This window comes from Taudactylus pleione, unplaced genomic scaffold (genome assembly GCF_031769625.1).
Source record: "Taudactylus pleione unplaced genomic scaffold, aTauple2 ptg000093l, whole genome shotgun sequence".
In the NCBI taxonomy this organism is placed as follows: Eukaryota; Metazoa; Chordata; class Amphibia; order Anura; family Myobatrachidae; genus Taudactylus; species Taudactylus pleione.
The window spans coordinates 10,402,362-10,416,417 of record NW_028284495.1 but is presented as its reverse complement, the minus strand read 5'-3'; the positions used below and the strand labels follow the sequence as shown (position 1 = coordinate 10,416,417).

At 46.4% G+C, this 14,056-nt stretch overlaps 1 protein-coding gene across 1 annotated transcript in view; it reads right to left on the bottom strand.

Annotated features, from left to right (window-relative positions):
* Positions 1-14,056, bottom strand: part of PRKDC (protein kinase, DNA-activated, catalytic subunit) — a 418,309-nt gene that overhangs the window by 349,558 nt on the left and 54,695 nt on the right. The window contains exons 7-9 of the mRNA XM_088469547.1: positions 13,615-13,714; positions 11,211-11,266; positions 11,075-11,105 (exon numbers count right to left, since the gene is read on the bottom strand). Coding sequence (XP_088325673.1) covers positions 11,075-11,105; positions 11,211-11,266; positions 13,615-13,714 — 187 coding nt within the window. The remainder of the gene's footprint in view (positions 1-11,074; positions 11,106-11,210; positions 11,267-13,614; positions 13,715-14,056) is intronic.

Genomic DNA, 14,056 nt, shown 5'->3' with positions numbered 1-14,056 from the left:
GGAAAATAGGAATAGGAATAAGAAAACTCAGTCCAATCGGACCAACACACTGCAGGAACACAAACAGTCTGTAGGAACATAAACAGTCACACAACTATACAAACTGCAACAGAACTGAAGCAGAACAATGAACTGGAAAGCAGGTAAGAAGCACTGGGTGGGTGTCCAGTGTCCCCTGTGGAATCGGAGAATTTGATTTACCAAAATCCTGTTTTCTCCTTCCTTCACTAGGGGACCCTGGAGCTTCTGACAGTGGGGACGTCCCAAAGCTTGCCCCCCTGGGGTGGGGGGGGGGAAGAGTGCTGAACAACTTACAACACTTTGCGACCAAACCTAGAGGCAGAAGCTGCAAAGGTGTTAAACCTGTAGAAACTTACAAAGGTATTCAATGAAGCCCACGTAGCACCCCTACAAAGCTGCAAAGCTGAGGCACCTCTAGGTGCCACCCACGAAGTACCCACAGAGCGCGTAGAATGAGAGAAGATGGATACGGGCGGAGGTCAAGTAGAAGCAACATATGCCTGACGAATGGCCAGATGGAAACCACCTGGACAAAGTCTGACGCCAGCCACGACGATTTGCATCATAAAGGATGCACAGAGCTACTGACTTGTGTAGTCTCATTATGAGCCGCATAATTTGAAAGCGCTCGCACTACATCGAGAGAGAACCCCCGGAAGAGTCCACCAAGGCAGGGACCACAATTGGCTGATTTAGGTGAAAGGCCGAGACCACCTTAGGCAAAAAAGAAGGTCGGGTGCGCAGTTCTGCCCGATCAATGTGAGAAATTAAGTAAGGAAAATGGCAGGACAAAGCTCCAAATTCTGACACTCGCTTAGCCGAAGCAAGGGCCAATAAAAGGACCATCTTCCAAGTTAAAAATCCACCACCTCCAAAGGCTCAAACATGGCCAACTGAAAGAAGGATAAAACGAGGTTCAGGTCCCATGGAGCTGTGGGTGGCACAAAAGGGGGCTGGACTCTAAGCACCCTTTGAAAAAAGGTCTGAAACTCCGGAAGAAGAGCTAGGTCGACGCTGGAAAAAAATAGAAAGAGCAGAGATCCTAGACGTAGACATGCGTCAAGCCCCTTTTGAGGAAAAGACGACGATGCAGCAAATGAAAGGATGAAGTGGAAGAGCCACGTCCTTCACACCAGGAAATATAAGCCCTCTAAATGCCATAATGCACCGATGTCACTGGTTTTCTACCTCGGAGCATAGTAGGAATGACCGCCCTTGGAATGTCATGTCTTCTTAGGATGGCTGTCTCAACAGCCACGCCGTCAAACGAAGTCAATGTAAATCCGGGTACACGAATGGACCCTGCTGCAGAAGGTCTGATCGTAGTGGAAGTGGCCAAGGTCCATCTGCTAAAAGGAGTAGGAGATCGAAATACCAAGCCCAACGAGGTCAATCCAGAGCTACTAGGATGACTGTGGAGGATTCTCGCTTGATCTGCTTGAGAACCCGAGGAAGAAGCAGAAAAGGTGGGAATAGGTACACAAGTCTGTACGGCCAAGGAATTAGTAAGGCATCTGCTCCCACCGCTTCTGGATCCCTGGTTCTGGAGCAGTAGAGGGGTAGCTGTCGATTTGTACGGGAGGCCAGAAGATCTATCTGCGGCCTCCCCCCAACGATAAACTAGCTGAAGGAAAACCTCAGGATGAAGGGACCACTCCCCGGGGGGAAGATCCTGACTACTAAGGTAGTGCGCTTCCCAATTGTCGACTTCCGGAATGAAGACTGGAGAGATGGCCTCGACGTGCCTTTCTGCCCACAGAAGAATGTTGCTGCCCTCTTTCATTGTTAGACAACTGCAAGTTCCTCCTTGTCAATTTATGTATGCCACCACTGTGGCGTTGTCGGACTGTATCCGAACCGGAAGTCCTTTAAGAAGAGCAGCAGCCATATCAGAGCCCTGTAGACTGCCCGCAGTTCGAGAATGTTGATAGGTAAGAGGAATTCCTGTCGTGACCAACGCCCCTGGAAGTTTTCGTCCAAGACCACCGCTCCCCATCCACAAAGGCTTGCATCTGTAGTAACCAGGGTCCAATTCCAAATTCCGAAGCATCGACCTGCTACCAGATGGTTCGTCCGGACCCACCAGATCAAGAATATGCGGGTCTGAGGAAACCGACACACCAGAAGATGCATTTGAAGGTGGGATCCCGACCATTGAGAGAAGATCTAATCTAAACGTTCTGGAGTGAATCCTGCCGAATTAGATGGCCTCGAAGGAGGCCAGCATCTTCCCCAGGAGACCAACACAAAGATTTACAGACACTTTCTTTGGGCTGAGCACCAAGCGAACCAACTCCTGGATGGCAATGGCTTTGTCTAACGGCAGGAAGATCCGAAGCAGGATTGTGTCTAGAATCATACCCAGGAACTGAAGTCTCTGCAACGGCATCAATTGAGACTGCTGACAATCCAGCAGTGTTGTATGAGAATCTGATGTGTAAGTGACAATTAGCGCCAAATGACTTCTGCCGACGGAGCCTTGAGGAGCAAGTTGTCCAGGTAAGGGACAATCATCACTGTGAGCGCAGATGAGCCACCATGGTGAATACTCTTGGAGCTGACAAGAGACCAGACGGCAGTGCCTGGAACTGGTAACGAGCAACCCTAATGGCAAACCTGAGAAAGGCCTGGTGAGGCTCCCAAATCGGAATGTGAAGATAGGCATCTTTGATGTCTAATGACACCAAAAACTACCTTTCTTCTAGTCCCGCAATCACAGAAAGAAGGGACTCCATCTTGAACCTGTGAAAAGAGAGATACTGGTTCAAAGACACAAGATTTAGAATGGGTCTGACGGACCAATCCGGCTTTGGCACCACACAAAGATTTGAATAAAATCCCTGGTCCATTGTGCAGTTGGAACCGGGACCAGAACCACGGGCAGCAGAAGTTTGTCGATCGCTTGATGCAAAACTAGATGTTTCAAAGGATCGACTGGAAACCCGGTTGTAAAAAATCGATACCAGATTCTGAACCCAAGTGTCGGGACAAGTCTGCCGCCAAACCGTGAAGTGCATTAGACGAGCACCCACCTTGGGATCCCAGAGGTGTGATGGGAGCCAGTCATGCTGGTTTGGGATCCAGATGGCAGGCACTGGCAATCTGACATCATCTTGTGCGACCTCATTGATCTGCTGAAGACGAACCTCGAGGTCGACCCTGAAATCTTGCTGGAGCTCAAAAGGAGCGAAAATAAGGTCCTTTAAACGAGCGATGTGGAGGAGGTGCTGACGAAGGAAGAAAAGTGCTCGTACCCCCGGCGCCAGAGAAATCCACTTGTCCAACTCTGGACCAAATAAAATATCGCCTGTGAAAGGAAGAGCTTCAACCGCCCATCAGCATCCGCTTGCCAAGCACGAAACCAAAGATCCCGGTGAGCAGCAACAGCCGAAGCAAAGATCCTAGGGCCTATCTGGCCGACATCTCTAGAGGCATCTCCCAAGTGTACTGTTGGCTCATGAATATGCTCTGCCAAGGTAATCAGATCCGCCCGCGGAGTGTCTGACTTTAGACCTTCCGCCAATTGTTATGCTCATTTCTCTACTGCCTTGTTGACCCAAGAGCCAACCAATGCTGGTCTGAGAAGTGCGCCAGCCGGAGTATAAATGGATTTTAACAGTTTCCAATTTCCACTCCGAGCTTTCCTTTAACGTATTAGCTCCTGGAACTGGAAGCGTGGTTTTCTTCGACAGACGAGAAACCGAAGAATCCAAAAGGTGGCCGAGTCTCCCATTGATTTCTATTCTCTACAGGAAAAGGATAAAGGGAGAAAAACCGCCTAGGGATCTGGAAGTTATGATCCGGATTTTGCCAGGCTGCCGCCATCTGTTCGTCTAACTTGCCGGAAACTGGAAAGGTAACAGAAGACTTCTGTTTCTTAGCAAACAAGGAGTCATCTAATGATTTTGGAGCCTCAGGGTCAGAAACGTGAAGTACTTCCCTCACAGCCAGTACAAGTGCTTCAATTTCCTGCATTGCTTCAGGTTCCTGTGAAGAAGCCTCTATATCGGATTCATACAGCATTTCCCCTTCCTCCTCGAGACGAGTGATCTGTTTCAGAATCCTCATCTGACTGGAGAACCATCGGAAGTGCCCTCTTCTTAGACGGCCGACTTACCATGGCCTCAGGGGACTTAAGCAGAACCCATCACCTGGGCAAGGCTATTTACCGAGCAGGCTAGATCTTGAGCACACGCTGCTTCTGCAGCAGGAAAGGAAGAATGAGAGGTCTATCCTTGGCAGCCTCCCAATCCCTAGGGCAAGTGGCCAATTCTGATGTAAGATCTGCCATGGCCCCTGGGGTGGGGTGGAGCCAGCAGCAACTCATACGTGAGGACTGGTGTGGACTGCCCCGGACGTGAGGACTGGTATGGACTGCCCCGGCGTGTAGACTGCGGCCCAGCCCCACGGAGTGATCACTGCAGCCCGGCCCCCCCGGATTGAAGGAATGAAGACAGTGGTCCTGCCCCCCGGAGTGAAGACTGTGGCCCGGCCCTTCCCTGGAGTGAAGACTGCGGGGACGGCCCCCCCCTGGAGTGAAGACAACGGCCCAGCACCCCCCGGAGTGAAGACAGCACCCGGTGTACAGAGTGTATATCGGGCAGCGCTGCGGTAGTGTGGCAGCAGGGGGAGGTTGGTGCGGGTGGGGGCTAGTTAGGTGCAGTGGAGGTTTGGCTACAATGCGCAGTGGTGGTGGTGTTGCTAATAATTCAAACAGGGTCTGGGGGTGCTGAAGGTAATGTCATTCACTGCTGCCTCCCCTGCTGTTTGGAGACAGAGATCAGGCTCACAGGGAGGAACAGAAGCCAGCAGCAGGCTGGACAGGGGGGAGCAGAGTGACAATAGTGCTCCGAATGAGGATGGAGAGTACTGCAGCGCGCCTGGCCACAGCAGTCTCTGGCTTTCTGCCTCTAATCCCCGCCTTCTCTCCACATCTAATACCCAGTGGCACCCAGCCTTCTCCTGTCCCTGCTAACTCCTCCTGTCCCCAGCTCCCCTCCACCTACAATTTCTGACACACCCTTTCTGTCCCTGGCTCCCCACCTCCTACTCTCTGTCCCCGCATACCCAACTCCAACGTCCTGTCCCCGGCTCCTCACCTCCTACACCTTGTCCCCGGCTCCCCACCTCCTACTCCTGTCCCCAACTCCGCCTCCCACACATCAAGACGAGGAGCCATAAAGGACCTACAGCATGAGTGCAGCCGCCCCCATCCAGCTACACAGAAAAAAATACAGAACAGTTCACGGCTAGAAACATTATTGTCATACTGAAGTCTGACATCTATGTACAAAACGTAGGTGCATGTAGGGAAGTGTGGTGGCTCTAAAGCATAAATTATGATGGGACCCAGAGATGGTCAGGTAGGACCCCATTTTTTTTTTTTAAAGTGGCAGGTCCCTGGGACCCACATAATTTGTCGCTCAGCGCAATCACTGAAAGTGTTAAGTCCTTAGTAGTGGCGGTTTCATACCTCCCAACATGACCCTCTCCAGGAGTGACACAATGCTCTGGTCCTGGACTTCCCTGGTAATTTAAGATTGGTGGCGGCTCCAGAGGTCGGGCTGCAGCGCAGTCCAAAATTCAAAAAGGGGAGTCACACCAACTGCCAGTGAGTCCCAGCCAGTGATGTTTGGCAACGAGTGAAATGACAGTAGGTGTGGCTCTTCTATTTGGGGCAGCCCCGCCTCTTGCCAGTGAAGTCCAGGACCAGAGCATTGTGTCCCTCCTGGAGAGGGTCATGTTGGGAGGTATGCGGTTTCAGAGGTGGGGCTGCAGCACATCCAATATCCAAATAGGAGAGCCACACTAACTGTCACCCAAACTGCTGCCAAACATCACTGGCAGTTGGTGTGGCTCCCCTATTTGAATATTGGACTGTGCTGCAGCCCCACCTCTGAAACCGCCACTCCACCCAGACAACGAGCTTACAGTCCCACAGCACTTGGGACATGTTGTTTTGTCACCCAATCACTTCAGTCGAGAGGAAACATTTTACCACTTTTCACCCCCTTAATGGTTCGAATTTTCGAAAAATACCTGCTTAATGGGTGCTTACATCATGGAAGGAATATACTCCCCGGAATTCAAGTTTTTAGGTCCTTGGGTTTGCGATGAGAATTGAGGAGTCAGTCAGGACATTGCACAGGAGGAGGTAACATTTTAGCCCTTTTCACCTCTTACGAGTTGAATTTTGAAAAAAATCCCTGCTTAGTGGGTACCTGCGTCATGGAAGGCATATATTCACCGATTTTCATGTTTCTAGGTACAGGGGTTTGGACTAGTCATTGATGAGTCAGTCAGGACATACTATACACCCTTTATTTAGGGCTGAACATTTTCTACCATTTGCTTCTTTGACTCACAGGTACATATTCTGTTCCTGTAACAGCTCTAGCATACTACAGCTAAAGTCAAACTAAGAACATAAAAAAATGTCAGCTAATATACTTTTTGCATAGAGATGTGTTTGCTACCACAATGTTCCTACATCATATGGTCACTATACATTATACAACTTGTGTTGTTTTTTTTGTCACTGCTCTTTTCACTAAATATCTATCAGTAATCTGCTTTGCCTCTATTGTTCCAGTACTCACACCAGTGGCGTATCTATAATGGGTGCAGTGTGTGCGGGGCACACGGGCCCCCCGGTCCAGGAGGGGCCCCGCACCGCACACACTGCACCCATATTATTTTAGACTCACCTGTCCACGTCGGGTGTCTGCGCTGCTCAGAACACCGGAAAACGGCCGCTGCGGCCATTTTCGGGCGGTCTGCGCATGCGCAGTAGACTCCGGGCACACCCTAGTGCCCGGAGTCTACTAAGGCTCCGGTGGCTGGCTAACCGCGTCAGTCGGCTGCCGGCCACTGGGGAGAGAGGAGGGGGCCCCGCACGGGGAGTGCACACGGGCCCCCTCCTCTCAAGACGCCCCTCACACTTACGGGTAAGGATAGGATCGATCAAAAACGGCTGTTTTTTCACTTAAATAATAGGGAATTTACCAAGCTCCCGGTTTTGACAGGATCGTTTTGATTGATGGTGTATTTGGTCTATCCTGTCCGTTTTGAAGTCCCGATTTAAACGCCCGAATTTGTCTCCCGAACATGTGAAATATGTGCAGACTGTTTTTTATTTTTGTTTTTTTTTAGGGTTAATTTAAAAAATAAATTGACGCGAGTTCTCCCCCAAAAGGCTAACCAGCCCCGGACTTGCCAGCCTGTCCTGGTACCTAAAATTACAGGGAACAAAACGTGTAGGATTCCACTGTAAATTAGGTACCAGCACCAGACTGCAGGGCCAGTCTTGGTTTCAATTATAGGGGGAAAAAATTGAGTATGGGTCCCCCATAATTACAACCAGCACCGAACCCTTTCTAGCAAGGGGCTGATGCCACAGCCAGGGGAGCCCTTTCACCGGGCCTCCCAGCTGCAGCATCAGTCCTGACCGCTAGTCAGCCCAGGCCAGGGGATCCCTGGGGAGTTGGGGACCCTCCCAATAAAGGGGTCCCCCTCTCCAGGGCACCCCTGGCATAGGCTGAAAGCCCGGGGCTATCCCCGCCACCCTAGGGCGGTGGGTGGCGGGTTGATAGTGTATGTAGTGTGTAAAAAATAGATTTAACAACACTGTCTTTACAGTGGAACTACAAGTCCCAACAAGCCTCCCCCGCATGCTGGTACTTGGAGAACCACAAGTACCGGCATGCGGGGCATTAAGGGCCCGCTGGTACCGGTAGTTCACCTGTAAAGAAATGTGTAAAAAAACAACACACACACCATGAAAGTACAGTTTTATTACATACAGTACATACACACACCCCTACATTACCAGGAGTAGTCCCCTTGTCCAAAGTAGGCATCTAAGATCTTCTTAAAACAAAACAAAAAAACCCAAACCACCCAACAGATACCAGCCAGGATGGTTGGTATCTCCCGAATGAAACGCTCAGATGCGGCTTTTGCCTATATAGAGCCGTATCTGAGCGTTTATTGGCTGAGAGGTGAGGCCCCGCCTCTCTCAGCCAATGAATGGCTCCTCCATTGAAGTCAATGGTGAAAGCTTCAGAATAAACTTTAGTAACCTGCAGCCAATCACATTGATCATATATAATTTGATGTGGTCCTGAACCACCAACTCATGGCACCCCTGCAAATGCTCCACTGCACCTAGTTTGGGAACCACTGATTTATGTCATTAATTATGTTAAGATGTCAATAATAGCAACATGATTACTACCGAATTTGGCCACACACAGAGGTGGCAAAACTGGACAAGAAGTGGCTATTTAAATATTACAGAGCATGGATATGTTAACATTATAACTGAAGAAAATGTAATCTAAATACAGCCATTTCTACCAAAAACTCAGGACCAGAGCATTGTGTCCCTCCTGGAGAGGGTCATGTTGGGAGGTATGCGGTTTCAGAGGTGGGGCTGCAGCACATCCAATATCCAAATAGGAGAGCCACACTAACTGTCACCCAAACTGCTGCCAAACATCACTGGCAGTTGGTGTGGCTCCCCTATTTGAATATTGGACTGTGCTGCAGCCCCACCTCTGAAACCGCCACTCCACCCAGACAACGAGCTTACAGTCCCACAGCACTTGGGACATGTTGTTTTGTCACCCAATCACTTCAGTCGAGAGGAAACATTTTACCACTTTTCACCCCCTTAATGGTTCGAATTTTCGAAAAATACCTGCTTAATGGGTGCTTACATCATGGAAGGAATATACTCCCCGGAATTCAAGTTTTTAGGTCCTTGGGTTTGCGATGAGAATTGAGGAGTCAGTCAGGACATTGCACAGGAGGAGGTAACATTTTAGCCCTTTTCACCTCTTACGAGTTGAATTTTGAAAAAAATCCCTGCTTAGTGGGTACCTGCGTCATGGAAGGCATATATTCACCGATTTTCATGTTTCTAGGTACAGGGGTTTGGACTAGTCATTGATGAGTCAGTCAGGACATACTATACACCCTTTATTTAGGGCTGAACATTTTCTACCATTTGCTTCTTTGACTCACAGGTACATATTCTGTTCCTGTAACAGCTCTAGCATACTACAGCTAAAGTCAAACTAAGAACATAAAAAAATGTCAGCTAATATACTTTTTGCATAGAGATGTGTTTGCTACCACAATGTTCCTACATCATATGGTCACTATACATTATACAACTTGTGTTCTTTTTTTTGTCACTGCTCTTTTCACTAAATATCTATCAGTAATCTGCTTTGCCTCTATTGTTCCAGTACTCACACCAGTGGCGTATCTATAATGGGTGCAGTGTGTGCGGGGCACACGGGCCCCCCGGTCCAGGAGGGGCCCCGCACCGCACACACTGCACCCATATTATTTTAGACTCACCTGTCCACGTCGGGTGTCTGCGCTGCTCAGAACACCGGAAAACGGCCGCTGCGGCCATTTTCGGGCGGTCTGCGCATGCGCAGTAGACTCCGGGCACACCCTAGTGCCCGGAGTCTACTAAGGCTCCGGTGGCTGGCTAACCGCGTCAGTCGGCTGCCGGCCACTGGGGAGAGAGGAGGGGGCCCCGCACGGGGAGTGCACACGGGCCCCCTCCTCTCAAGACGCCCCTCACACTTACGGGTAAGGATAGGATCGATCAAAAACGGCTGTTTTTTCACTTAAATAATAGGGAATTTACCAAGCTCCCGGTTTTGACAGGATCGTTTTGATTGATGGTGTATTTGGTCTATCCTGTCCGTTTTGAAGTCCCGATTTAAACGCCCGAATTTGTCTCCCGAACATGTGAAATATGTGCAGACTGTTTTTTATTTTTGTTTTTTTTTAGGGTTAATTTAAAAAATAAATTGACGCGAGTTCTCCCCCAAAAGGCTAACCAGCCCCGGACTTGCCAGCCTGTCCTGGTACCTAAAATTACAGGGAACAAAACGTGTAGGATTCCACTGTAAATTAGGTACCAGCACCAGACTGCAGGGCCAGTCTTGGTTTCAATTATAGGGGGAAAAAATTGAGTATGGGTCCCCCATAATTACAACCAGCACCGAACCCTTTCTAGCAAGGGGCTGATGCCACAGCCAGGGGAGCCCTTTCACCGGGCCTCCCAGCTGCAGCATCAGTCCTGACCGCTAGTCAGCCCAGGCCAGGGGATCCCTGGGGAGTTGGGGACCCTCCCAATAAAGGGGTCCCCCTCTCCAGGGCACCCCTGGCATAGGCTGAAAGCCCGGGGCTATCCCCGCCACCCTAGGGCGGTGGGTGGCGGGTTGATAGTGTATGTAGTGTGTAAAAAATAGATTTAACAACACTGTCTTTACAGTGGAACTACAAGTCCCAACAAGCCTCCCCCGCATGCTGGTACTTGGAGAACCACAAGTACCGGCATGCGGGGCATTAAGGGCCCGCTGGTACCGGTAGTTCACCTGTAAAGAAATGTGTAAAAAAACAACACACACACCATGAAAGTACAGTTTTATTACATACAGTACATACACACACCCCTACATTACCAGGAGTAGTCCCCTTGTCCAAAGTAGGCATCTAAGATCTTCTTAAAACAAAACAAAAAAACCCAAACCACCCAACAGATACCAGCCAGGATGGTTGGTATCTCCCGAATGAAACGCTCAGATGCGGCTTTTGCCTATATAGAGCCGTATCTGAGCGTTTATTGGCTGAGAGGTGAGGCCCCGCCTCTCTCAGCCAATGAATGGCTCCTCCATTGAAGTCAATGGTGAAAGCTTCAGAATAAACTTTAGTAACCTGCAGCCAATCACATTGATCATATATAATTTGATGTGGTCCTGAACCACCAACTCATGGCACCCCTGCAAATGCTCCACTGCACCTAGTTTGGGAACCACTGATTTATGTCATTAATTATGTTAAGATGTCAATAATAGCAACATGATTACTACCGAATTTGGCCACACACAGAGGTGGCAAAACTGGACAAGAAGTGGCTATTTAAATATTACAGAGCATGGATATGTTAACATTATAACTGAAGAAAATGTAATCTAAATACAGCCATTTCTACCAAAAACTCAAAACTTAACATTTATGGACTGACCTGAAGGCACAGCGTATCTTTTCTGGTCAATCTGTGCAAAATAAATATATATACATATTACTACTTTTTAATGAAACATGCAAATCTTAGTAGTATAATTATACAATTACTAATATAAATGGTGTAAGAACTGTACCTGAGGATTTATTGCCTTCAATGTGAATTCAAAAATCTCTTTTGAGGTCTTGGCATCTGGGAAAGAAGTATTTTATTGCAATAAAAAAATGTATTAGAAAAGGCAATCCTCAACAGAATTTTTTTGTTTTTGTTTATTTTTAAACTCAAGGGTTCCTATAGATTACAAAAGTGAAGTAAGAATTGTATATAATGCTGGCACAGTGGTTTGCGCGATACTTTATATGCTGGGAAAGAACGCCATATATTTTTGTTTGTATGTGTTTACCCTAGGTGCTCCTACCTTCTCACACAATGGAGGAGTAAATAAAATCATGTAGCCATTGTCCCGACAATCAGTTGATATAAGATAATATATACATTATATGGAGAGGAAAAATCTACTATTTAATAAAATATTTAACTGAAGTCAGCAAAGGAAATTAGAATAAGTATTTTTTTAGATACACCTGTACTATACTACACTATACTAATTATTGAATTAGGAAATAACTATGGAAGCTCTGAAACAGAATATTTAGTAGAGAAATATCCCTGAGCTGTGGGTAGAATAAATGCTATTACAGAAAAAAAAAATGGTTGTTCGTCCTCTAAGCTTCTTAGTTTAATTTTCAGAGTGATTTATATTTTAATATGAATAGAATTAAGTATCCACAACAAGAAAAAAAAAATACCTAAAATTATATATATTGTTTTTTCTATAAAAGAAGAAGCTCTCACTTCGCCAGGTGTTTCGTGGAATGAAATTGTGATTGGATAAATAATGTTTAAAAAGTCTAAAGAAAGATTTGTGGTATTTCTAAGGAAATTGCTTAGGGCAATGAAACATGCCAGCAGTATAGGATCATCAGTTTCTGAATAGGTCTGCTTGCAATACTTATTGACAGACCACGTTGACATAACAGAAGCAGTAAGCAGTTACTTCAACAAAAATACAAATGATCCTTTGATTGCTTCAAGAACCTAAAGATTTGAAATAAAAAGGCATGGTTACAGGATACATAAAGTGGCGAATACTGCTTGATTACTGCATTAAACTGCAATCGGGATCTGGCATTCCATAGAATAACAAATGTATCACCTAAGACCATGGATAACCTACGATTGGTATGTATATGTTAAATCAGAGACTTTATTAGCAGGAATTAGTGGGAACTTTGTGCATACTACAAAGTGAATTTAGCAACTGCTGAATTAGGCAAATTGAATTGGGATTGGATTGTCACGGTTCGAGTATTTAGATCAGTCAAGCCCACTGATGAGTTATAGAGGGATTAGATGTCTACTCATGGGTAGGACCCATATGGTATATTACCTAGTGTCATTAAAGAGGTCAACGTTCAATGGAAGGCTCCCTGTCTGCCCCTGGAACCAACTGAGTGGAACTCAACCCCTAATCCTGACCTCAGGAACAGGGGGCTGGAACCAGTGTTTGAGAACTCAGGGAGCAGAACAGTGAGTAATACAGATAATCAATTAGCCCACCGGAATCCACTAAAGATGGTGCAAACTGATTACCAGAGCTGGGTGCCAACAGAGAAATCATGGTCATTACATTTAGGGAACCATACAGCTTATATTTAAAACATTTGAATATCTTACCTACATAACATATTTATTAAACCAGTTTTTCCTGTAACAAGTGACTAGCAGCATTATCCCTCAGCTCCACCACCAGAGAGACATACAACCAAAGACACATGTACATCTCAACGTTAGACTTAGACCATGTGATAATAATAATATAATAGCCTGTCTCCTCTTGTTTGCTTCCTTGCTGCATTAGCCGCAAGCTTCCAAAACCCTTCTGCACCTGGTAAAAACACCTGGTCTTCCTTACTCTGCTCACCTCTCCCCAGTGCAGTCCTCTCTGGCACTGGACCACACTTCCAATACCTTATTTACTCCAATGGAAACATACTATTCTGATCCAGTTTCTTAAGCCAACCTTACTTCTCCTCCACACATGTCCAAAAGCCATAATGGCTCATTTTGACCAAGACTTGTGCTTATTTGTGTTGTTACAGTTTGGGAGGTTAAACAATTAAATGGATTACAGAATAGTCTAAGTTAGGCATTGGCTTCAGCTGATTTAAGGCTGTTGAAGTACTAAGGCAGTATTACGTGCAAGGGAGGTATGGTAGAATAGAGGCCCTTTGGTTCCTTTAAAAGCCTAAATAGTGGCATAAGCATGCTGCATAGTAGAATGATGAAGCCTGTAGGGTGACATAAGCAGGCTACAATGAGCTGTGTAAAAGGGAAGATCACTTTTAGCTTTAATACTATTGAGTACATCTTTATTTCATGTTTTACTGACAAGGTCTTTTTAAATGCACTGGTTACAGTTTTTAAAATCATACAAAAAAGGAACACATTAATGATAAATCTGTAAATTATAACTGTACCTTCTTCAACAGATTTTGTAAAATTAACCAAAAGTGCAGATAACCCCCTCAGACATCCAGCTATCACTGCCATTTTAGGTGCTTTAGTGGATGAAGCCATCTAAAACATACAAAGAAAAATGTGATAAAAGAAATCATTTAGCAGAATACAAAACTTCTATTATAAGCTCTTGTTAGGATTGTTACTGTGCCTATATTCAAATATAACATTAAGCATTTAGCTGTATTGAAATACAATATGTAGACTTAAACGGCATACTCGGAAATTAAAAGCAAAACATTTATTGCATTATAACAGCACCTGCAATTACCATGCACGGCCCAAGATAGTTAAAAAGAGATCAAAGTTATATGCAAGTAAATCAGTTGTACTACATGAACATTTCTTTTTTCAAACAACCAATCATAGATCAGTCACTAGTTATAGGCGACAATTAGTAAA